We start from the raw sequence: 26,118 nt of genomic DNA on the forward strand, positions 1-26,118 counted from the left end.
GTCTATCGACTCTGGATCAGTTCCTATGGAATGGAGGGTAGCTAATGTAACACCACTTGTTAAAAAAGAAGGGAGAGAGAAAACAGGTAATTATAGACCGGTTATCCTGACATTAGTAGTGGGGAAAATGTTGGAATCAATTTATTAAGGATGAAATAGCAGCGCATTTGGAAATCAGTGACAGGATCGGTCCAAGTCAGCATGGATTTATGAAAGGGAAATCATGCTTGACAAACCTTCTGGAATTTTTTGAGGATATAACTAGTAGATTTGACAAGGGAGAACCAGTGGATGTGGTGTATTTGGACTTTCAAAAGGCCTTTGACAAGGTTCCACATAAGAGATTGGTGTGCAAAATCAAAGCACATGGTATTGGGGGTAATGTACTGACGTGGATAGAGAATTGGTTGGCAGACAGGAAGCAGAGAGTCGGGATAAACGGGTCCTTTTCGGAATGGGAGGCAGTGACTAGTGGAGTGCTGCAGGGCTCAGTGCTGGGACCCCAACTCTTTACAATATATATGAATGATTTGGATGAAGGAATTGAGTGTAATATCTCCAAGTTTGCAGATGACACTAAATTGGGTGGCGGTGTGAGCTGTGAGGAGGATGCTCAGAGGCTGCAGGGTGATTTGGACAGGTTAGGTGAGTGGGCAAATGCATGGCAGATGCAGTATAATGTAGATAAATGTGAGGTTATCCACTTTGGTAGCAAAAACACAAAGGCAGAATATTATCTGAATGGCGGCAGATTAGGAAAAGGGGAGGTGCAACGAGACCTGGGTGTCATGGTTCATCAGACATTAAAAGTTGGCATACAGGTACAGGAGGCGATGAAGAAGGAAAATGGTATGTTGGCCTTCATAGCTAGGGGATTTGAGTATAGGAGCACCGAAGCCTTAATGCAGTTGTACAGGGCCTTGGTAAGGCCTCACCTGGAATATTGTGTTCAGTTTTGGTCTCCAAATCTGAGGAAGGACGTTCTTGCTTTGAGGGAGTGCAGTAAAGGTTCACCAGACTGATTCCCGGGATGGCTGGACTGACATGTGAGGAGAGACTGGATCAACTGGGCCTATATACACTGGAGTTTAGAAGGATGAGAGGGGACCTCATAGAAGCGTATAAGATTCTGACGGGACGGGACAGGTTAGATGCAGGAAGAATGTTCCCGATGTTGGGTAAGTCCAGAACCAGGGGACACAGTCTTAGGATAAGGGGAAGACCATTTAGGACTGAGATGAGGCGAAACTTCTTCACTCAGAGAGTTGTTAACCTGTGGAATTCCCTGCCGTAGAGAGTTGTTGATGCCAGTTTATTGGATATATTCAAGAGGGCGCTAGATATGGCCCTTACGGCTAAAGGGGTATGGAGAGAAAGCAGGAAAGGGGTACTGAGGTGAATGATCAACCATGATCTTATTGAATGGCGGTGCAGGCTCGAAGGGCCGAATGGCCTACTCCTGCACCTATTTTCTATGTTTCTATGTTTTAAAACCATTGTCCTGGGCTGAGTACAAAATGTTGTTTTCTTTACAACAATATAAATGGTGACTTCTACAGATTTTCAAACACATTTTTAGGAAAATTCAAGTATAAAATAGACAGACTGATACAAATGTGACTTATATACTCGATTTTATGCCAAGACTCATAATAGTAATAGTTAAAAGTTATTCCTGTAACCCTATGGCAGTCATTGCAATCTTTCAGCTTTATTTGTGAAAGAGTATTGGATAATTAACAAGGCAAATTGAAACTTTATAAATTGAATAGTTCACAACTATGATTTTAATTTTATTAAATACTTTAATTACAATAGCCCAAAGCAATACAGATCTAATTTAATGCTGGTTCCTCGGGTTGATAAGTTATTTATCAACAGTATAAACTGGGTACTCGATAAAAATACTTTTTAAACCACTTCATGTACAGAATTTCATAGAAGATAGATAAACTTTACAGTGTCCTTGATTCTGAAAATACAATGAAGATACAATTTGAAATTGATTCTAATTCAATGTTTCTCACACCTGGTTTATCTTGTACATTACAAAGACTTGCAAAAACAAGTGAAAGAAAGTTAGCAGGTGAAACATTGAATTTAAGTGACAGGCGACCGGAAGTTCGAGGTCACGCTTACGGACTGAACGGAGGTGTTCTGCAAAGCGGTCACTTTAATTCTCCGCTGCACTCCCGCTCTGACCTCTCCATCCTCGGCCTCTTACACTGTTCCATTGAAGCTCAACACAAGCTCGAGGAACAGCACCTCATCTTTTGTTTAGGTACTTTACAGCCTTCTGGACTCAACATCGAGTTCAACAATTATAGACCATAACCTCTACACTATTTTTTTCTTTTTTTCTGTTTTATTCTCTTTCCCACAGCAGCTGTTGATGATTCTGCTATCCCCATTTAAACCCTATCGAGACTCATCTTTTGTTTCTTAACTTGTCCCATTACCATCTCCTTTTGCCTTGCACCATCATCCCTTTTGTCTCTTAGTCTCATCTGTCTTCCACCCTATCACAGACCTTTCCTTTTGTTCTTTCCTCCCCTCCCCCTAGATTTGTTTAAAAACCTGTTACATCTCTAACTTTTTCCAGTTCTGACGAAGGATCATCGACCTGCAATGTTAGCGCTGTTTCTCTCTCCACAGATGCTGTCTGACCTGCAGAGCATTTCGAGCATTTTCTGTTTTAATACTTGAAAAAGCACAATTTATTAAAGGACAGTCAGCATGGATTCAAACAAGGTCTTCTATAGCTAATGTTATGGAATCTTTAGAAGTAATTAATGGCAGAGTGTGCAGAAGAAATGTATTTGATATTATATGTTATGTCTTTAATACTCTTATGAATGACTCCACTAGTATTGTACTTGAGCTGTTGTGAACTTAGTCCCATTTATTGTAACTCCAGAGTGAGGCACAAGCATAGTGAGCAGCCTTTTATACTGGGCCCTGCATACCTATGCAGGTGACCCTCAGTTCTCCCACCCAGTGTCCTTTGGTGGCACACCTTATATGACTATACAGTTAATATATATGGTCTACACACATGACATCACTTCCCCCCAAGTCTTTAATGCAAATTGACTCATACATTGACGGTGACCTGGGCTTTGCTCTTCCTGGTTGACCATTGGAGGGCCGCTTCCAGCTTGGGTGGGTTGGTAGTGAGATTTGTTGCCAGTGGAGGTCCCTGTGGTTTCTGATTGTGAGTCCATGACTACTCCATTCTCCCCCCACACAGAGATCATGTTAATGGCCCGTTACATGCAAGTTGCATTCAAGTTCATCACATGGATTTTACATTTACATCTTGGTACATTTGTTGGGTGAATTACAGTTGCGTTTCTTTTTGTGTGGTACATTTACATGATCAGTACAGGTATATCAGGACAGGTACACAAGGACAGTTTAGTTCCAACACGGCAGATGAGATCCGGGTCGTCTGGTGGTGGCGCAGTGCCCCATGCTAGTGGGTCTGTGGGCGAGGTGAGCTCATTTTGCTCGAGTTGCCAGATCTCAGGGCTCTTGCCATTACCCCTAGTATCGGGCAGGCCCAAAGACAGCTGATGTGTCTGTGACCTCCCTGTCCTTTTCGTTTGTACAGTTTCGCTGCTGTTCCCTGGGAAGCGGTCTGAGTGAGTGAGCATTTCGTCTAAGCGACGGTGGGGCTGCCTTGTCTTGTCTAGCAGTCCGCAGGGGACTGCTGACTCGATTTCCTTGAGGCTACCGTTGTGAGCACTCTCTAGTTTGGGATCCTGGCTGGTCCAGGTTCCGTTCGGAGGAACCGTTGCGGGTGACCCTTCGCTCTTGGGCATTGCCGTGGTGGCAAGTGGGTTTGTGGGCTGTGCCTTTTCCACCCGGGTGGTGGACGATGGTAGCCGACTGCGAAGATAGGCTCAGCTTACTGTTTCTGGCCCGTGGTGGTTCATGCCATCGGGTGCCTGCAATGTTAAATCCATCTGAGGCAGGGTATCGCTACCGGTGCCTCTGCTCTCCGGGGATCGTTTACTCTGCGGCTTGTCTACTTCTGTCAGCTGTGGGGACACTTTATGATACATCGTTCTGGTCCCGAGGGCGCAGGCTACAGCATTGGGTAGTCCGTTGGACCTGTATATGACCGTTAGGTGTTCGCCCACTACATTGGCTGATTGCAATTTGCACCCAACATCACTCAACAACATTTTGCTCGTTACAGCTGGACTTTTACATTGGTTACAAATTTCAAGCAGTTCATTCAAAAACGGCGGGTTGCTGGCCTCCTTTAAAATGGCCTTACTACTTTTACCCCAATCGTCTTCCTTGCATGGAACCATGTCGTTGCTCCATTAGCACGGCACCTCGTGGTTTGGACGCCATCTTTTCCCTGTCCATGATGACGACTGCCACGATCTTCTTTCCCAGGGATTCTGCCACTGAAGCTGGGAAGGCGCCCTCGGATCCAATCTTCCTCCCCAGGAGTCCTGCCACTGAAACCGGGAAGGTGCGTTCGGGTCGTCTCGGCCGGATCATCGTCACGCAGTCGTGATGAGCGGTCTGTGCCTCGGGGGCTGCGCGGATCTGCTCTCCGATGCCTGGTCCAACCGAAGGTGGGGGTTTGCTCTGCCTCTGAGCACGGGGGATGTCGATCACTGGAGGGATGAAGTCTTCCCAGTTCCAATGAATCTTCCCCATCCATCTTCTTCCAAGTAGCGTTGGTCCATCACCTGAAACAATCCACAATGGTAAATTGTGCACCGCGCCATCATGGGATACACTTACATCCACACTACCAACAACTGATATCAGTTCCTTGGTGTAGGTGCGCAGCTTTGCCTGAACCGGGACCAGCTTGGGTCGTTCAGCTTGATCATTCCATAGCCTCTCAAAGGCTTCCTGGCTCATTACTGACTGACTCACCCCCATTTCCACTTCCATGAAGACTGGAACGTAATTTATCTCGACTTCCATTGTCACTGGAGGACAATCTGTGGTGCAGGTATATACTCCATACACTTCATCCTGGGACTGAGCTGCCTCTCTAGCCATCTCCTCGTAATCCGCGCTGGATTCACAGCCATCTGCTGACTCCTCTTCCATGTGGTGTGTCACAGCTCTTTGCACATTCGCTGGAGGTGGCCCTTTGTGCTGCAGCCTTTGCACACATAGTCTCTGAACCGACACTGATGAACCCTGTGATTACCTCTGCAACGCCAGCACGGTGCTACTCGACTTACGTTTGTATCCCTTGGCGGACTCTGAGTTCAAGGACTCGGGGGCCTGTACACTCTGCCCTGAGCAGATTCACGTTCAACAGTTCTGCCTGTGAAAGGTGCCATTCTATTTACGGTACTTGCCGGGTTTGAGTCCTGAGAGTGAGTCATCATCTGCTTGAAGCTGCAGCTTGAGGTTATGAACGCCTGGCTGATGCTGATGGCTTTCTGCAGAGTGACGGTGGTTTCAGCAGACAGTAGCCTGTGAAGAAGGGCCTCATACCGATGCCAATTACAAAGATGTCCCATAACGCATCGGTGAGGGATGCGCCGAATTCACACGGTCCTGCCAGCCTCCTTAGGTCGGCAGCATACTTCGCGATTTCCTGGCTCTCGGGGCGGCGGTGTGTATAAAATCGATGCTTGGCTGTAAGGATGCTCTCCTTCGGTTTGAGTTGGTCCCGAATTAGCACTTTCAGCTCCTCGTATGATCTGGTCGTTGTTTTGTCTGGTGCAAGCAAGTCCCTGACGAGGCCGTAGACCACGGGCCCACAACTGGTCAACAGGATAGCTCGGCGCTTATCTGCCAGCATGGCCGGATCATCGCCTACCAGGTCGTTAGCTGCGAAATATTGGTCGAGCCGCTGCATAAAGGCTTCCCAATCTTCACCCTCTGAGAACTTTTCTAATGCACCAACTTTAGTCATTTTTTTTGCGTGAAAGTTTGTAGTCTCGGTCGCCAGTTGTTATGTCTTTAATACTCATGAATGACTCCACGAGGTCTGGTATTGTACTTGAGCTGTTGTGACCTTAGTCCCATTTATTGTAACTCCAGAGTGAGACACATGCATGGTGGGCAGCCTTTTATACTGGGCCCTGCACACCTAGGCAGGTGACCCTCAGGTCTCCAACCGCAGCGCCCTCTGGTGGTACATCTTATACGACTATACAGTTGGTATACATGGTCTACATACATGACAGTATACACTCGGATATTCAGAAAGCTTTCAAGAAGGTTCCTTTTTAGTAATTAAAAGCCACGGTAATAAATAATGGAACATATGGTGCCAAATAGAAAATTGGCTTTAAAAAGAGAAAACTGAGAGGGATAGATTTTTGTCTTTAATGATCCTTTCTAAGTTTTTCTTGCCCCGAATGCATATAAAGAATTCGGGCTCAAATTAAGGGATGTAAAACCGGAATTCCTGATATATGCTCCTGGTGTGTGAAGCATTGTACTGAGAAAGCTAAAGATAAACATTTACTTCAGGGTGCCCATAAAAAGGAGCTTTACAACTGTTGAAGCAACAGGTGGGGTACCCCAGGTATGAATCTTAGGATTTTTGCTGTTTTTAATGACTTAAATGAGAGTATAGCAAACTAAATTTCCAATGTTTGAGATGGTATCAAAATAGGAGGCCACACAAATAATCAGGATATCTTAAATCAGCGTCAGAAGGATTTAGATCTTTTGGGTAATGGCCTGATCATGGCAGATGGCTAAGTGTGAAATGGTTAATACAAAAACAAATAATCAAAAGACTAAATCTATGTTAATTGGAAAGTTATGATCAAGAAAGAAATCTTGGGGTTATAGTGGATAAATCTAAGAAACGGTAAGCACAGTGACAGCAAAAAAGACAAATAAGAATGTAAGAACATCAGAAATAGGAGCAGGAGTAGGCCATACGGCCCCTTGAGCCTGCTCTGCCATTTAATATGATCATGGCTGATCCAAACATGGTCTCAGGTCCACTTCCCTGCCCACTCCCCATAACCCCTTATTCTCTTATCGGTTAAGAAACTATGTTAAATTTATTCAATGACCCAGCTTCCACAGCGCTCTGAGGCAACAAATTCCACAGATCTACAACTCTCTGGGAGAAGAAATTCCTCCTCAGTTTTAAATGGGCGGCCCCTTATTCTAAGATTATGCCCTCTAGTTCTAGTCTCCCCTATTAGTGGAAACATCTTCTCTGCATCCACCTTGTCAAGCCCCCTCATAATCTTCTACGTTTCGATAAGTTCAGCTCTCATTCTTCTGAATTCCAATGGGTAGAGGAGCAACCTACTCGACCTTTCCTCATAAGTCTACCCCCTCATCTCTGGAATCAACCAAATAAGGCAATGGATCGCATTAGCAGATTGATGGTATACAATTGAAAGAGGTCATAGTGTTGCTATTTAAGGCATTGGTTAAACCAAATTACTGCTGTCCCTAGTGTCAGACCTGTACCCACAATTACTGTACCCCAGTGTTATACAGTGGGCCGCCACACTGAATGCCAGTGCCGCGTTGCTCCATTTTGGGTCCCCTACCTGCTGCTGATGGTCATGGCATAGCATCACACCGCTCATGCTGTGACGGTGCCAATACCCTGCAGTGACTCGCGGTGTGACGGTGCCGATACCCTGCAGTGTGTCCCGACCATCAGCAGCGAGTTGGGGCCTTGAAGAAGAAGCAGTGTGGAGCATGCCACTTCAAGGTACAGCGCGTGCTCATGCAGGAGAGCGACGGCTGTGAAGAGGGTGACTGGATTGGACGTCACCAAAATCCACGTCGCTGATTGGAGCGTAGGCAAGTACATTGGGAGTGGCGAAGGAGCGACGAGGTCGGGGCGGAGGTGCGGCGAGAGATTGCAGAGCAATGTGATCGGGGTCCAGCATGAGTTCGGGGCCCACAAGAGGCAATGGCCCAGGGGCAGCACAGGCCAGCCCACACTGCGATATGTGTGCGCACTAGGACCGTGCAGCAGAGCTGGTCTCCAATCGTCTTGGTTAATCCTTGCCACTGGACCAAGACCCACCTCTATCAAGCCCAAAAAAATCCACATACAGACATCCTCCAACCTTCAACATGTAGTTCGGGACCTGGAATATTAGGTCCTTCATTGAAACACCTGTGAACTCATCCCTTTTTGGCGTGGAAGCAAGTCATCCTCGATACGAGGGACCGCCAATGATGATGATGGTTAGATCCCATCTGAAGTATTTTGTGCACTTCTGATCACTTAATCACAGGAAGAATAGTAGTGCTCTTGTGAGGTTAACAGAGGTGAGCAACATAGATAATCCTGTAAATCAGATATAAAGTTAAGGGAATTGGCCTTGCTTTCTTTCTTTAGAGAAGATGAAACTCTGAGGTAATCTTACTGACATTTTCTAGATTATGAAAGGAAAGAAAAACATTGAGCACAGTTTATTGTTCATTAGGGTGAAGGATTAGATGCCAAGGAACGTGCTAAAATTAAGAAATTATTAGTGGAAGGAAAGTCAAGCATATCGTTTACACTCAAATAACAATAGAATTTGGCAATAAATTAATAGGAAAGGCAATTGAAGCAGTCAGTGTAAATGAGTTAAAGAGACCTTTGGAGGATATATTGCAAAAGTAGATGGCTAAGATTGATTTGTGAAAAAAGGATGGGCACCTATGGATCTTTTTGGTGTTCCTGAAATTTTTTAAATGTTGTTTTAATCTGCAGGTACATTTTCACTCAACCAATTGTGAACTTGAGTATGAATTTTCTTCTTCAAATTCAAACTCTCTCGTGATTCTTTGATGAGCTCGTCAAGCATTGTTGACCATTTTCCTTCATCAGTGGTACTGTTCAGGAATAATTCAAACTATAAAAGAAGCATATAAATGTAGGAATAAACTGAGTCATGAAAATGTGTTTACTGTGGGTTTAATAACATATTAGCGATTGCTACTTTGTTTAGGAGTACTTGAGAAAAATCACAGTAATCAGTACAAAAGAGGCATTTTTCTACTCTGCTAAGCTCTTTAACATCTAGCTGGGGAAAAGTACTAGGAAGAGACAAAGTTATTTCCCACACAGAGAGTCTCTGCGTCACATCAGCCTGTCTGCTGCTGAAACCCTTATCCATGTCTTTCTCACCTCTAGACATCAGTATTCTTATACACTCCTAGCCATCTCCCATTCACCAGCCTCTGTAAACGTCAGATCATCTAAAACGACATTGCTTGTCTCCTATCCTGCATTGTCCCAGTTGCCCATCAGCCATGTTCTTGCTAACAGACATTGGCTTCTGGTTCCCAACGTCTTAAATTTAAAACTCTCACCCTTGTGTTTAAATTCATTCATAGCCCCATCCCTCCCTCTTTCGGTAACCTCCTCTAGTATTGCACATCCCCCCACCCCCAAACTCTCCCTTTCTCTGACTCCAGCCTCTGATGTATCTCCCTGCCCTTCACCCCATCATTGGTAGATATGCCTGATCTGCTTCACCCTCTCACTCTTAAATTTCCTCCACCACTCCACCATCTTTAAGACCCTCCTTAAAACACACTCCATTGGCCATGCTTTGGTCACTGTTCCTAATATTTCCTTCTTTGTCAGACAGCTTGTCCGACATCCATGTTTTGGATGAACAGAAATTTTCTCCAATTAAATATTGGGAAGACCAAAGCCATTGTTTTTGGTTCCTGCCACAACCTCTGTTCCCTAGACACTGACTCCATCCCTCTCCCCAACTCCTGTCTGAGGTTGAACCAGACTGTTTGCAACTTTGGTGTCATATTTGACCATGAAAACAACTTTCGACCATATATTCGCAGCATAACTAAGACCGTGTATTTCCACCTCTGTAACATCACCCCTCTCCGCCCTTGCCTCAGCTCATCCGCTGATGAAACCCTCATCCATGCCTTTGTTATCTCTAGACTTGACTATTCCAATGCACTCCTGGCTGGCCTCCCACATTCTACCCTACGTAAACTAGAGGTGATCCAAAACTCTGCTGCCCATGTCCTAACTCGCACCAAGTCCTGCTCACCCATCATCCCTGTCCTCACTGACCTACATTGGCTTCCGGTTAAGCAACGCCTCGATTAAAAAATTCTGATCTTTATTTTCAAATCACTCTATGGCCTCTTCCCTCCCTATCTCTGTAATCTCCTCCAGTCCCACATCCCAGCGAAACCACTCCACCTCTCTACCTTTCTTTCCTCCTTCAAGACGCTCCTTAAAATATACCTCTTTGACCAAGCTCCTGCGCTAATTTCTATATATGCAGCTCAGTGTCAAATTATTAGCACGTAATATTGCTGTGAAGCGCCTTGGGACGTTTCACTACGTTAAAGGCACGATATCAATATAAGTTGTTGTTGTTGTTGTTTGGCTTAGCGTCCAGTTTTGACTTTACACCTTTTGTGAAGTAAGTTGCGACTTTTTTATGTTTAAGGTGCTAAATAAGGCTTGTTGTTGTTATAACTGAAGATTTGTTGTACTTCCACACTTGGGTTTAGATGTTACTCTCAGATTTTGGCTCTGGAGTTTATTGTTATATTTTTAACTAGTTTGGCCATTTTCAAATATTGTATTTAATAGTAAACATAAAGCATCTACATTTGCAAAGCTTTTATCAAACTCTCATACCTCTTCGAGTTCAAAATCAGTTGATAATCCTTCAGCCAATGTGAAGAATAAAGATTGCAGTGCAAAGTCATTTGTATACCTACAATAGAAGGACAAAAGTAATTTTAAATATAAATAAGAACATAAGAACATAAGAAATAGGAGCAGGAGTAGGCCATTTGTTTCTTTGAGCCTGCTCTGCCATTCAACTAGATCATGGCTGATCTACCTCAACTCCACCTTTCTGCACGATATCCATATCCCTTGATTCCCTTAGTTCCTCAAAATTTATCGACCTCTGTCTTGAATATACTCAACGACTGAGAATCCACAGCTTTCTGGGTTAGAGAATTCCAAGATCTACACCCCTTTGAGTGAAGAAAATTCTCCTCATCTCAGTCCGAAATGACCAACCCCTTATTCTGAGACTGTGACCCCGCGTTCTAGATACCCCAGCCAGGGGAAACATTTTCTCAGCGTTAAACCTGTCAAGCCCCTTAAGAATTTTATATGTTTTAATTAGATCAGCTTATAAACTCTAGGGAATATAAGCCTCGTCTACTCAATTTCTCCTGATAGAGCAGTCCCCTAATCCCAGGAACCAGTCTAGTGAACCTTTGCTGCAATCCCTCTAAGGCAAGTATGTCTTTCCTTAGATAAGGAGACCAGAAGTGTACACTGTACTCCAGGCGTGGTCTCACCAATGCCCTGTATAATTTTAGTAAGACTTCTTTACTCGTATATTCTAATCCCTTTGTAACAAAATCAAACATACCATTTGTCATGTATGTAACCTTTATGTAACAACAGTGCAATACTGTATATATGTAAGAAATGCACACCTTGACCACAGGGGCTTAACTTGTGGGAGTCACTCCTCACCTGGTCACCCAGGTATATAAAGGGAGGTCCCACGCAGGGTCATCACTTCTTGGTCCTGTGAATAAAGGTTCAGGTCATGGAGTGACCTTGTCCATAGAATGTGCCTCGTGTGGATTTGTGGTATTGTGTAAGGACTTTACATCACTTGCTTTCCTAATTGTTTGCTGAATCTGTGTGGCACCTTATTGAATGCTTTTTGAAAATTCAAATAACCTACATCCACTGGTTCCCCCTTATCCATCTTCCTCGTTACATCTTCAAGAAACTCTTTAACAGATTTGTCAAACATGATTTCCCTTTCATAAAACCATGTTGACTCTGCCTAATCATATTACAATTTTCTAAGTGCCCCGTTACCACGTCCCTAATAATAGATTCTGTAATTTATACAACAACAATTTTATCTAAAGAATACTATCAGTGTCATCTTGCCTCAGTTGGTATCATTCTTGCATCTCATTCAGAAGGCTGTGCTTTCAAGCCCCATCCAGGAATTTAATGCATAACGTAGACTCATGCAGTACCGAAGGATTGTTGTATTGCTGGAAATGCTCTCTTTTGGAAGGAACACTGAACTGAGGACCCCTCTGTGGTTTAGGTGGACATAAATGTTCCCTTACATTATTTGAAGAGGAGCAGGGAGTCCTCCTGATGTTTTGACCAACAATCTTCCCTTAACCAATTACACTTACAAAATGATCTGGTCATTCACCTCATGTGACTAAATTTCACAAATATATTCATGAGTTGTGAAGCAATTTGGGACATACTGAGGACATGAAAGGAACAACATCAATTAATTAGACAGCAGCATTTCACCTCCAGGATCTGGATTTGAATCCAGCACAGAGAGATGATATGAAAATCTTCTCAAACTACTGGTGGTAACAGCCTTGCACGAAATTAGTTTGGGCAAACTTAAACTAGTTCCTACTGGCTATGGCCTCAGAGCACAAACTTACTGACAACTCAGCACTATATGAATAGGCATTCTCAGAGATGCCTCAGATGGCTAGTGTTGGAAATGGAAATATGTCAATTGGTACACATTTTGAGGTTGGGGGCTGAGGCCTATGTTAAAGAGTAAAGAGTGCTATGCTCTGTATCTAACCATGCTATACTTGACCTGATGAGTATTTGTTACTGGTGATAATATTTTTCGCAGGTCCTTAATATAAGCAAAAAAATTAAGTCCGAGTATAAAATGAAGAAAATATAGCCACTGATACCCAAAATAGAAACTGTTCTATTCCTCACCACTAACATCCTTCGTTGAATACAATTTAAAAAAAATGTCCTTTAAAAGATTTGGAGATCAAGAAAGACTGATGTCAAAATTATTTTTTCATGCATGATTTAAAAGATGTAAACTGACTTTACTGCATGATCCATAACATGCGATTCTCAGCATAATATGTTGCAAGATAGGATGCGTTATAGTGTGAGGACATGGATCAGCTATTCAAAATTTACCTCAAATAATGGGGTGATTACTTATTAAGAGCTGCTGGGGCTCTTCATGGTATCCACAAAAGATACCTAGTACCCTTAAATCCAATGATAAAGCAAAACTTCAAACAGAGCAGATAAAGCAACAATGAGAGGCAAGATTCTCTGATGAAGCAGTACAAGTTGTTATCGGTGGTATGATTGATCATCCAATTAACATCTAATGAGTAAAGGGTACGCTATGTGATAAACTAATAATAAAGGATGAAATTGAGTACTGTGTACAATGAGCAAGTGTGACCTTAGCTCCTTTAATGAGACTCCAGAGTGCAGGTACCTCGTGGATGGCCTGCTTAGATACTGTGCTCCCAAGGGATGCTGGGATCCCTTGGGACTCCAACAGGTAGGCCCTCTGGTGGTAGTGTAATACAGGTTACAAGGGGTTAAATACATAACATCACTCCCCCGTGAAGTCAATAGTACACTTATTTACAAGGTGAGACGATCTGGGGCTTTTCGCTCCCTTGTCGATTGTCTCGGTACAAATGCGCGTGTGGGTGAGTTGGTTCGTTCTTCACTGGGCTGCTGGCCAGCCGGCCTTGCCGGGCTGCTGGGGATGGTGAGTTCGGCTTTGTGATCAACCATGATATCAGTTGCCACTTGTGTGTGTGTTGGAGGCTCAAAGTTGGTGGTATCTTCTTCGGTTTGTTCGTAGTTGTTGGTGAACCACAATTTGATTTGGTCCAAATGTTTTCTGTACGTTAGTTCATTGGCCAATTTGACCTGAAACACCTTATTCCCCTCTTTGGCTGTGACCATGCCAGCGAGCCATTTGGGACCATTTCCATAACTGATTACAAACACAGGATCATTGATCTCAATATTGCATGACAAATTTGCACGGTCATGGTACACACGTTGTTGATGCCGCCTGCCCTCCACATGATCATGGAGATCAGGGTAAACAAGAGAGAGCCTTGTTTTGAGCACTCTTTTCATGAACAGCTCGGCTGGGGGAACTCCGGTGAGTGAGTGGGGTCTGGTGCGGTAGATAACAGCACTCAGGATAGCCAGGTCTGCAGGGAGTCTTCTGACAAATATTTCAAGCCTTGCTTGATGGTCTGAACTGCCCGCTCTGCCTGGCCGTTAGATGCGGGCTTGAACATGGCAAATGTGATGTGCTTGATCCCATTGCGGGTCATGAATTCCTTGAATTCAGCACTGGTGAAACACGGCCCATTGTCGCTGACCAGGGCATCAGGCAGGCCGTGCATGGCAAACATGGCTCGTAGGCTTTCAATAGTGGCGGTGGACGTGCTTGCAGACATTATCGCACATTCAATCCATTTTGAGTAAGCGTCCACGACAACCAAAAACATTTTGCCTAGAAATGGGCCCGCATAGTCCATGTGGATCCTCAACCATGGTTTGGAGGGCCACGACCACAAACTTAGCGGTGCCTCTCTGGGTGCATTGCTCAACTGAGAGCAAGTGTTGCACTGGCGCACGCATGACTCTAAATCTGAGTCGATGCCGGGCCACCATACATGGGATCTGGCTATGGCTTTCATCATTACGATGCCTGGGTGGGTGCTGTGCAGTTCACATATGAACATATCTCTGCCTTTCTTGGGCAAGACCACGTGATTGTCCCACAACAGACAGTCCGCCTGCAGGGACCTTTCGTCTTTGCGCCTGTGGAATGGCTTAATCGCCTCCTGCATCTCCGCCGCCACGCTGCACCAGCTCCCATGGAGGACACAATTTTTTACCAAGGACAGTAAAGGATCCTGGCTGGTCCAGATCCTGATCTGGCGGGCCGTGACGGGGGACTTCTCATTCTCGAATGCATCCATTGCCATGAGCAAGTTCGCTGACTGTGCCATTTCCCACCCGGTGGTGGGAAATGGCAGCCGACTGACAGCATCTGCGCAGTTCTCTGTGCTCGGTCTGTGGCGGATTACATAGTTGTATGCCGACAGCGTGAGCGCCCATCTTTGGATCCGGGCAGAGGCATTGGTGTTAATCCCTTTGTTCTCAGAGAACAGCGATATGAACGGCTTGTGGTTAGTTTCAAGCTCAAACTTGAGGCCAAATAAGTACTGATGCATTTTTTTTACCCCGTAAATGCACGCCAAAGCCTCTTTTTCAATCATGCTGTAGGCCCTTTCGGCCTTGGACAAACTTCTGGATGCATTAGCGACCGGTTGCAAAATCTCTGATTCGTTAGCCTTTTGTAACACACACCCGAGCCCATATGATGACGCATCGCATGCTAGCATTAATCGTTTACAAGGGTTATACAGGGCAAGCAGTTTATTTGAACACAATAGATTTCTAGCTTTCTCAAAGGCAGCCTCTTGTGAATTCCCCCAGACCCAGTCGTCTCCCTTGCGCAGTAGCGCATGCAGGGTTTCTAGCAGGGTGCTTAACCCAGGTAGTGAATTACCGAAATAGTTAAAGAATCTCAGGAACGACCGCAGCTCCGTCACATTCTGTGGTCTCGGCGCGTTCTTGATGGCCTCTCTCTTGGTGTCGGTGGGTCTGATGCTGTCTGCTGCGATTCTTCTTCCCAAGAACTCGACCTCCTGCACCAGAAAAATGCATTTCGAGCATTTCAACCTGAGCCCCACGCAAACCAACCGACTAAGAATTCCTTCCAGGTTCTGCAAGTGTTCGATGGTATCCCGACCTGCAACCAGTATGTCGTCCTGGAAAACCACGGTGCGAGGAACCGACTTTAGCAGGCTCTCTATGTTCCATTGGAAGATTGCTGTGGTCGATCGAATCCCGAACGGGCATCTGTTATAGATGAACAGAATTGGTGCGTGTTGATGCAGGTGAGGCCTTTCAAAGACTCCTCCAGCTCCTGCGTCATGTAGGCCGATGTCAGGTCCAGCTTAGTGAACTTCTTCCCTCCAGCCAGGGTCGCAAATAGGCTGTCTGCCTTGGGTAACGGGTACTGGTCCTGTAGCAAAAAACGGTTAATTGTTACTTTATAGTCACCACAAATTCTGACCGTGCCGTCCACTTTAAGTACCAGGACAATCGGACTAGCCCATTTGTTGAATTTCACCGGCGCGATGATGCCTTCTCGCTGCAGCCTTTCCAGCTCAAGTTCCACTTTCTCACGCATCATATACGGTACCGCCTTGTGGTGGATGGGTCGTGTACCGGTAACCAAATGGATCGGCACTTTCACTCCTGAGAAGCTTCCAATGCCTGGCTCAAACAAAGACGAAAACTTGTTCAGAACCTGGGCGTCATCGACAGACGACAGTGCTCGGATGTCATCCCAGTTCCAACGGATTTTTCCCAGCCAGCTTCTGCCAAATAATGTGGGGTCATCCCCTGGCACAATCCACAGTGGGAGTTCATGTACTGCTCCATCATAGGAGACTTTGACTTCTGCACTACCAATTACAGGGATTAGTTCCTTGGTGTAATTCCTTAGTTTGGTGTGAATGGGGCTGAGCTTGGGCCTGTGTGCCTTTTTGCCCCACAGCCTGTCGAAGGCCTTTTTACTCATTATGGACTGACTCGCACCCTTGTCCAGTTCGATCGATACTGGAATTCTGTTCAGTTCAACTTTCAACATTATTGGTGGACATTTCGTGGTGAATGTGTGTACCCCGTACAGTTCTGTCTCCTTGGTTCGAGTCTCCGATTCAGTCTGATCCACAGTGGATTGATCTTCCTCTGCAACGTGGTGGTTTGCAGGGTTTGCAGGGTTTGTAGGGTTTGCAGCTCGCCTGCACATTCGCTGGAGGTGTCCCATTATTCTGCAACCGTTGCAAGCATACTGCTTGAAGTAGCATTGATGGGGTCGATGATCACCTCCACAACACCAACAAGGTGTTAACTACTTCGCATTAATGATTGATGGCGGACTCTGGGTCATCTGAGGTCGGGCAGCAGCAGCCGGCGTGTGCGTTCTGTGATGTATATTCCTGCTGGAAAACTACGTTACTTTGTTCATAGTACTGGACGAAACTTCTTTGCTCTGCAAAATCTATTTGGTGTTGTTGCTGGTGGACATAAATGCCTGGGCTATAGTTATGGCTTTACTTAGATTCAGAATTTCAATGGTTAACAGTTTGTGAAGGATTGCCTCATGGCCAATGCCCAGTGCAAAAAAGTCTCTAAGCATTTGTTTTAGGAATCCTTCAAACTCACAATGTCCTGCAAGGCGCCTTAGTTCAGCGACAAAGCTCACCACTTCCTGGCCCTCCGACCGTTGACATGTGTAGAACCGATACCTCGCCATCAAAATGCTTTCCTTAGTAATTAGGTGCTCCCGGACCAGCTACACAATTCTTCATAGGATTTAGCTGTTGGTTTTGCCGGAGCTAGGAGATTCTTCATGAGGCCATAGCTTGTTGCCCACAAACAGGAGGATCGCCCTTCGTTTGGCAGCGTTCTCATCCTCTTCCAGCTCGTTGGCCACAAAGTATTGGTCAAGTCTCTCCATGAAGGCCTCCCAATCGATCCCTTCTGAGAATTTCTCCAGGATACCAACTGTTCTTTGCATTTTTGCGCGGTTGTTCATTACCTCGTCGCCAATTGATAAGCTCACAATAAAGGATGAAACTGAGTACTGTGTACAATGAGCAAGTGTGACCTTAGCTCCTTTAATGAGACTCCAGAGTGCAGGTACCTTGTGGGTGGCCTGCTTATATACCATGCTCCCGTGGATGCTGGGATCCTTTGGGACTCCAACAGGTAGGCCCTCAGGTGGTTGTGTAATACAGGTTACAAGGGGTTAAATACATAACACTATGAACAAACAGAAAGTAGGCTCAGTCTGGGAGGACATGGAGAGAGGATCAGCGCAGTGCTTCTCCCACCTGCTGTGGTGAAGTTGAAGTGTGTAAGAGGGTGTTTGAGGTCAGGAGAACTGCTTTGGTATTCAGGGATTCTCACTGTGATTTTTATCCATGGGAACAGGATATAAAGCAACATTTGGTATTGACCCCTGCATGGATACTAATGCTGTGATAACACATCACAGGAAACTTAGCAGTGGAAGTGTTCTATGTGAAATTTTAAAGGAAACAAAGAACATTAATAAGCAGTTTAAATGGACCCTATATAACTTTTGATCCTACCATCCATGTCCATCACCTATGGTGTTGTTCACACATGGCCATGAGCCAGAGGTGGAGCAGCTTGATGGGGAAAGGAGCACAGGGAAGGGAGCAGAGGATCCAGGTGGGGAAAGCAGTCAGGGTCCATGAAAAAAGAGTGGTAAATGGAATGCAGTATAAGCCCCATACTGAAGCAGGTAAGCAGCAGGGTCAATTTCTGATTGACAGGCAACTGGGTACGACAAAGTTCAGAGCTGTGGGTTGGCAAAGGTGTTAATGGACTGATGCTGAGAATGGAGGCTTAGGGGTATAAATTACTTATGGCTCGTTCTGGATGAGCAGAAATTTTTTCCAACTAAATATTGAGAAGACCGAAGCCATTACTTTCGGTCCCCACCACAAACTCCATTCCCAAGCCACCGACTCAATCCCTCTCTCCAACTTCTGTCTAAGACTGAACCAGACTATTTGCAACTTAGTGTCATATTTGACCCTGAAATGAGCTTTTGACCACATAGCCACAGCAATAACACTGCCTAGTTTCACCTCCATAAACATCGCCCGTCTCCGCCCTTTCTTTTTACTTTATCTTTTCCCTTTTTCTTATCAGTAAGAAACCTTTGGCATTGTTGCCAAATTAAGTTAATCTAAGGGTTAAATCATGGCAGGAGAGCCCAGACCCATGCCATGCTCCTCCTGTGCTATGTGGGAAATCAGGGACACTTCTCGTGTCCCTGACTACTATGTGTGCAGGAAGTGTATCCAGCTGCAGCTCCTGTGAGATGTTTAGTGAGTTGGTCACACTGCAGGTAAAGGTTACAAAGACAGATAGGGGATGGGTGACCATCAGTCAGAGCAGGAGTAGGAAGGTAGTGCAGGAGTCCCCTGCAGTCATCTCCCTCCAAAACAGATATACCACTTTGAATACTGTTGTGGGAGATGGCTCACCAGGGGAAGGCACCAGCAGCCAAGCTCATGGCACCATGGGTGGCTCTGCTGCACAGGAGGGCAGGAAAAAGAGTGGGAAAGCTAAAGTGGTAGGGGATTCTATTGTAAGGGGAATAGATAGGCGTTTCTGCAGCCGCAATCAAGACTCCAGAATGGTATGTTGCCTCCAGGGTGCAAGGGTGAAGTATGTCTCAGAGCGGCTGCAGGGCATTCTGGAAGGGAAGGGTGAACAGACAGTTGTCGTGGTGCATATAGGTACCAATGATATAGATAAAAAACGGGATGAGGTCCTGCAGGCTGAATTTAGGGACCTAGGAGTTAACTTAAAAAGTAGGACCTCAAAGGTAGTAATCGCAGGATTGCTACCAGTGCCATGTGCTAGTCAGAGTAGAAATAGCAGGATAGTTAAGATGAATACGTGGCTTGAGGAATGGTGCAAGAAGGGATTCAAATTCCTGGGACATTGGAACCGGTTCTGGGGAGGTGGGACCAGTACAAACCGAACAGTCTGCACCTGGGCAGGACCAGAACCGATGTCCTGGGGGAGTTTTTGCTAGTGCTGTTGGGGAGGGTTTAAAATAATATGGCAGGGGGATGGGAATCTATGCAGGGAAACAGAGGGAAGTAAAATGGGGGGAGAAGCAAAAAGTAGAAAGCAGATAAGTAATAGTGGAGGGCAGAGAAATCAAAAAGGGCCACATTACAACATAATTCTAAAAGGACAAAGTGTTAAAAAAACAAGCCTGAAAGCTCTGTGTCTCAATGCGAGGAGCATTCGTAATAAGGTGGATGAATTAACTGTGCAGATAGCTGTTAACGGATATGATGTAATTGCGATTACGGAGACATGGCTCCAGGGTGACCAAGGCTGGGAACTCAATATCCAGGGGTATTCAATATTCAGGAAGGATAGACAGAAAGGAAAAAGAGGTTGGCTAGCGTTGCTGGTTAAAGAGGAGATTAACGAATAGTAAGGAGAAGGACATTAGCTTGGATGAAGTGGAATCTGTATGGGTAGAGCTGTGGAACACCAAAATGCTAGTGGGTGATAATTCAGAGACTCGGGTCCTGAACTTAAAGAAAGGTAACGTCGATGGTATGAGATGTGAATTGGCTAGGATGGACTGGCGAATCTAAAGGGTTGACAGTGGATAGGCAATGGCAGATATTTAAAGATCACATGGATGAACTTCAACAATTGTTCATCCCTGTCTGGCATAAAAATAAAACGGGGAAGGTGGCTCAACCAGGGCTAACAAGGCAAATTAGGAATAGTGTTAAATGCAAGGGAGAGGCATATAAATTGGCCAGAAAAAGCAGCAAACCTGAGGACTGGGAGAAATTTAGAATTTAGCAGAGGAGGACAAAGGGTTTAATTAGGAGGGGGAAAATAAAGTATGAGAGTAAGCTTGCAGGGAACATAAAAATTGACAGCAAAAACTTCTATAGATATGTGAAGAGAAAAAGATTAGTGAAAACAAATGTAGGTCCCTTGCAGTCCGAATCAGGTGAATTTATAATGGGGAACAAAGAAATGGCAGACCTATTGAACAAATACTTTGGTTCTGTCTTCACTAAGGAAGACACAAATAATCTTCTGGAAATATTAGGTGGACTGAAGGAAATCCTTATTAGTCAGGAAATGTTGTTCTGGAAATTGATGGGATTGAAGGCTGATAAATCCCCAGGGCCTGATAATCTGCATCCCAAAGTACTTAAGGAAGTGGCCCTAGAAATAGTGTATGCATTGGTGGTCATTTTCTAACATTCTATAGACTCTGGATCAGTTCCTATGGTTTGGAGGGTAGCTAATGTAACCCCACATTTTAAAAAAGGAGGGAATTATAGACTGGTTCGCCTGACATGTGGGGAAAATGTTGGAATCAATTATTAAAGATGTAATAGCAGTGCATTTGGAAAGCAGTGACAGGATTGGTCCAAGTCAGCATGGATTTATGAATGGAAAATAATGGTTGACAAATCTTCTCGAATTTTTTGAGGATGTAACTAGTAGAATGGACAAGGGAGAACCAGTGCATGTGGTGTATTTGAACTTTCAAAAGGCTTTTGACAAGGTCCCACACAAGAGATTAGTGTGCAAAATGGCAGGCAGTGACTAGTGGGGTACCGCAAGGTTCAGTGTTGGGACCCCAGCTATTTACAATATACATTAATGATTTAGACAAAGAAATTGAATGTAATATTTCCAAGTTTGAAGATGACACTAAGCTGGATAGCAGTGTGAGCTGTGAGGAGGATGCTAAGAGGCTGCAGGGGGATTTGAACAGGTTCGGTGAGTGGGCAAATGCATGGCAGATGCAGTATAATGTAGATAAATGTGAGTTTGTCCAATTTGGTCATAAAACAGGAAGGCAAAATATTATCTGAATGGTGGCAGATTAGGAAAAGGGGAGGTGCAACGAGACCTGGGTGTCATGGTACATCAGTCATTGAACGTTGGTATGCAGGTGCAGCAGGTGGTGAAGAAGGCAAATGGCATGTTGGCCTTCATAGCGAGATGAATTGAGTATAAGTGCAGGGAGGTCTTACTGCAGTTGTACAGGGCCTTGGCGAGGCCACACCTTGAATATTGTGTACAGTTTTGGTCTCCTAATCTGAGGAAAGACATTCTTGCTATTGAGGGAGTGCAGCGAAGTTTCACCAAACTGATTCCCGGGATGGCAGGACTGACATATGAAGAAAGACTGGATCGACTAGGTTTATATTCACTGGAATTTAGCAGAATGAGAGGGGATCTCACAGAAATATATAACATTCTCGCTGGATTGGTCAGGTTAGATGCAGGTAGAATGTTCCCGATGCTGGGGAAGTCCAGAACCAGGGGTCACAGTCAAAGGATAAGGGGTAAGCCATTTAGGACTGAGATGAGGAGAAACTTCTTCACTCAGAGAATTGTGAACCTGTGGAATTCTCTACCACAGAAAGTTGTTGAGGCCAGTTCGTTTGATATATTCAAAAGGGAGTTAGATGTGGCCCTTATGGCTAAAGGGATCAAGGGGTATGGAGAGAAAGCAGGAATGGGGTACTGAAGTTGCATGATCAGCCATGATCATATTGAATGGTGGTGCAGGCTTGAAGGCCTATTCCTGCACCTATTTTCTATGTATCTATGTTTCTTGCCTCAACTCATCTGCTGCTGAAGCCCTCATCCATGCTGAAAGAGGGGCAGGTTTTAATGCTCAATATTTCTGGTTACAGGATTTTTACAGAGAGGGGAAGTCACGGTATTGATTAAATTACTGCGGTGAGGAGGGATAATATTTTTGAGGGATCATCAAATGAGGCCATATGGGTCGAATTGAAAAATAAAAAAGGGGTGATCACACTGCTGGATGTTTATTATCGACCCCCAAGCAGTGGGGAGGAGATAGAGGAGCAAATATGTAGGCAAATTTCTGTGAAGTCCAAAAACCATAGGGCAGTAACAGTAGGGGATTTTAACTATCCTAATATTGATTGGGACAAATATAGCGTCAAGGTTATAGAGGGTGCAGAATTCTTAAAATGCATTCAAGAGAACCTTTTAAGTCAGTATGTAATTAGCCCAACATGAGAGGGAGGGTGCTTTGGATTAATTTTGGGGAATGAAGCTGGGCAGGTGGAAGGAGTATTAGTGGGAGAGCACTTGGGTACCAGTGACCATAATTCAGTTAGATTCAAGTTAATTATGGATAACGACAAGAATAGACCAGGAACAAAAGTCCCAAATTGGGGAAAGCTAGCTTTGCTAAGTTGAGGAGTGATTTGGCCACAGTGAACTGGAAACAGCTACTAGTGGGTAAATCAGTATCAGAACAGTGGGAGGCATTCAAGGAGGAGATCCAGAAAGCTCAGGCCAAACAGTGCCCTCAAAGAAAAAGGGTGGGAATAACAATTCTAGAACCCTCTGGATATTACAGGGGAGGATAAAGGAAAAAAGGGAAGCTTATGTCATATACCGACGGCTAAATACTGTAGAATCTTTGGAGGCATATAGAAAGTTCAGAGATAAAATTAAAAAGGATATTAGGAATGCTAAGAGCATGAAAAATTCTTGGCAAGTAAAATTAAGGAATATATTACGAGCAAGAGGATAACTAAAGAAAGGGTAGGGCCTATTAGACACCATAAGGGTAATCTTTGTGTGGAGGCGGAAGATGTTGATATGGTTCTTAATGAATACTATGCGTCTGTTTTCACAAAGGAAAGGGGCAATGCAGATACTGCTATCGAGGAGGAGTGTGAAATTCTGGATGAAATAAACAGTGAAAGAGGAGGTATTTAGGGGTTTAGCAGCTTTGAAATGCATCCCAGGCTGTGGAGCGAAGTAAAAGAGGAAATAGCAGAGGCCTTGACCATCATATTGCAGTCCTCTTTGGATTTGGGCATGGTGCTGGAGGACTGCTAATGTGGTACCCTTATTTACGAAGGGAGAAAGGGATAGGCCGAGTAACTACAGGCCTGTCAGCCTAACCTCAGTGGTGGGAAAATTATTGGAAAAAATCCTGAAAGGCAGGATAAATTTACATTTAGAAAGGCAAGGATTAATTAGTGACAGTCAGCACAGATTTGTTAAGGGAAGATCATGTTTGACTAACCTGATTGACCCACCTGGTTACCTCCTCAAAAAATTCAATGAGGGTAGTGCGTATGATGTAGTATATATGGATTTTAGCAAAGCTTTTGATAAGGTCCCACATGGTAGACTGGTCATGAAGGTTAAAGCTCATGGGATCCAGGGCAAAGTGGCAAGTTGGATCCAAAATTGGCTTAGAGACAGTAAGCAAAGGGTAATAGTTGATGGATGTTTTTGTGACTGGCAGGATGTTTCCAATGGGGTTCCGCAGGGCTCAGTACTGGGTCCCTTGCATTTTGTGGTATATACATCAATGATCTAGATTTGAATATAGGGAGTATGATTAAGAAGTTTGCAGATGACACTAACATTGACTGTGTGGTTGATAATGAAGAGAAAAGTCATGGACTGCAGGAGGATATCAATCTACTGGTCAGGTGGGCAGAACAGTGGCAAATGAAATTTAATTCGGAGAAATGTGAGGTAATGCACTTGGGGAGGGCCAATAAGGAAAGGGTATCCATCATCATCATCATAGGCAATCCTTCAGATTTGAGGAAGACGTGCTTCCATTCTAAAAATGAGTCCTTAGGTGGCTGAACAGTCCAATACGAGAACCACAGTCCCTGTCACAGGTGGGGCAGATAGTTGTTGAGGGAAAGGATGGGTGGGACTGGTTTGCCGCATGCTCTTTCCGCTGTCTGTGTTTGATTTCTGCATGCTCTCAGCGACGAGACTCGAGGTACTCAGCACCCTCCCGGATGCACTTCCTCCACTTAGGGCGGTCTTTGGCTAGGGACTCCCAGGTGTCGGTGGGGATGTTGCACTTTATCAGAGAGGCTTTGACAGTGTCCTTGTAATGTTTCCTCTGCCCACCTTTGGCTCGTTTGCCGCGAAGGAGTTCCGAGTAGAGCGCTTGCTTTGGGAGTCTTGTGTCTAACATGCGAACAATGTGACCTGCCCAGTGGAGTTGATCAAGTGTGGTCAGTGCTTTAATGCTGGGGATATTGGCCTGTTCGAGGACGCTAACGTTAGTGCGTCTGTTCTCCCAGGGGATTTGCAGGATCTTGCGGAAACATCGTTGATGGTATTTCTTCAGCGACTTGAGGTGTCTACTATACATGGTCCACATAAGGGTATACACATTAAACGGTAGGCCACTCAAAAGTGTAGATGAGTGCTTGTCCACAGATCCCTGAAAGTAGCAGGCCAGGTGGATAAGGTGGTTAAGAAGGCATATGGAATGCTTGCCTTTATTGGCCGAGGCATAGAATACAAGAGCAGGGAGGTTATGCTTAAAATTGTATAATACTCTGGTTAGGCCACATTTGGAGTACTGCGTGTAGTTCTGGTCGCCGTATTATAGGAAAGACATGAATGCACTAGAGAGAGTGCAGAGATTTACAAGGATGCTGCCTGGAATGGAGAATCTTAGCTATGAGGACAGATTGGTTCAGCTGGGTTTGTTCTCATTGGAATAGAGGAGGCTGAGATGAGACCTCATTGAAGTGTATAACATTTTGAAGGGCCTCGATATAGTGGATAGCAAGGGCCTATTTCCCTTGGTGGAGGGGTCAATTACGAGGGGGCATAGTTTTAAGACGGCTGGTGGAAGGTTTGGAGGGAATTTGAGGGGATGCTTCTTCACGCAGAGGGTTGTGGGGGTCTGGAACTTACTGCCAGGAAGGGTGATGGATGCAGAAACCCTCAATACATTTAAAAGGTGCTTGAATGGGCACTTGAAGTGCCGTAACCTGCAGGGTTATGGACCGAGAGCTGGGACATGGGAGTAGACTGGATAGCCTCTTGTTGGCTGGCGCAGATACAATGGTAAGTACTGCAGGGAATTGAATACGGCCAGGGAGATCTCCTGGACTAGTTTTGATCGCCTGGAGGGGTCGAAGAGAATTTTCCCAGAGTTTTGTCCCCAATTGGCCTGTTTTTTTGCCTCTCCCAGGAGATCACATGGCTCCGGTTGGAGTGGAATGTAGAATGTTGTGGTGCAGGGAGTGTCGCAGTTGTGTGGGGCAGACTGGTTGGGCCGGATGCTCTTACCATTCTGTGCCATTGTTCATTGTTCATATGTTTATATGTAACCTTCAGGGCTGCTGACCGAGGGCTGGGTGGCTCTTTGTCGGTCGGTGCGGACACGATGGGCCGAAATGGCCTCCTTCTGCGCTGTTGATTTCTATGTTTCTATGCCTTTGTTACCTCTAGACTTGACTATTCCAACGCACTCCTGGCTGGCCTCCTACATTCTACCCTACGTAAACTTGAGGTGACCCAAAACTCGGCTGCCCGTGTTGCAGCAAGTCCCGCTCACCCATCACCCCTGTGCTCGCTGACCTGCATTGGCTCCCGATTAAGCAACGCCTCGATTTCAAAATGTTCATCCTTGTTTTCAAATCCCTCCATGACCTCACCGCTCCCTATCTCTATAATCTTTTCAGCCCCACAACAAACCCCCGAGATGTCTGCGCTCCTCTAATTCTGCCCTCCGGAGCATCCCTGATTATAATCGCTCAATCATTGGTGGACATGCCCTCTGTTGCCGAGGCCCCAAGCTCTGGAATTCCCTGCCTAAACCTCTCCGCCTC

General features: G+C 45.1%; 1 protein-coding gene across 3 annotated transcripts in view; it reads right to left on the minus strand.

Moving 5' to 3' along the window:
* Positions 1-7,760: 7,760 nt before the first annotated feature.
* The window catches only part of LOC139265923 (aminopeptidase Q-like), a 352,506-nt gene continuing 334,148 nt past the window's right edge, over positions 7,761-26,118 (minus strand). For all 3 annotated transcript variants that reach the window (XM_070883537.1, XM_070883528.1, XM_070883519.1), the window contains exons 19-20: positions 10,601-10,679; positions 7,761-8,825 (exon numbers count right to left, since the gene is read on the minus strand). In XM_070883537.1, the coding sequence (XP_070739638.1) occupies positions 8,673-8,825; positions 10,601-10,679 (232 nt within the window). In that variant the 3' untranslated portion in view covers positions 7,761-8,672. The remainder of the gene's footprint in view (positions 8,826-10,600; positions 10,680-26,118) is intronic.

The sequence above is a fragment of the Pristiophorus japonicus genome, chromosome 1, assembly GCF_044704955.1.
Source record: "Pristiophorus japonicus isolate sPriJap1 chromosome 1, sPriJap1.hap1, whole genome shotgun sequence".
In the NCBI taxonomy this organism is placed as follows: Eukaryota; Metazoa; Chordata; class Chondrichthyes; family Pristiophoridae; genus Pristiophorus; species Pristiophorus japonicus.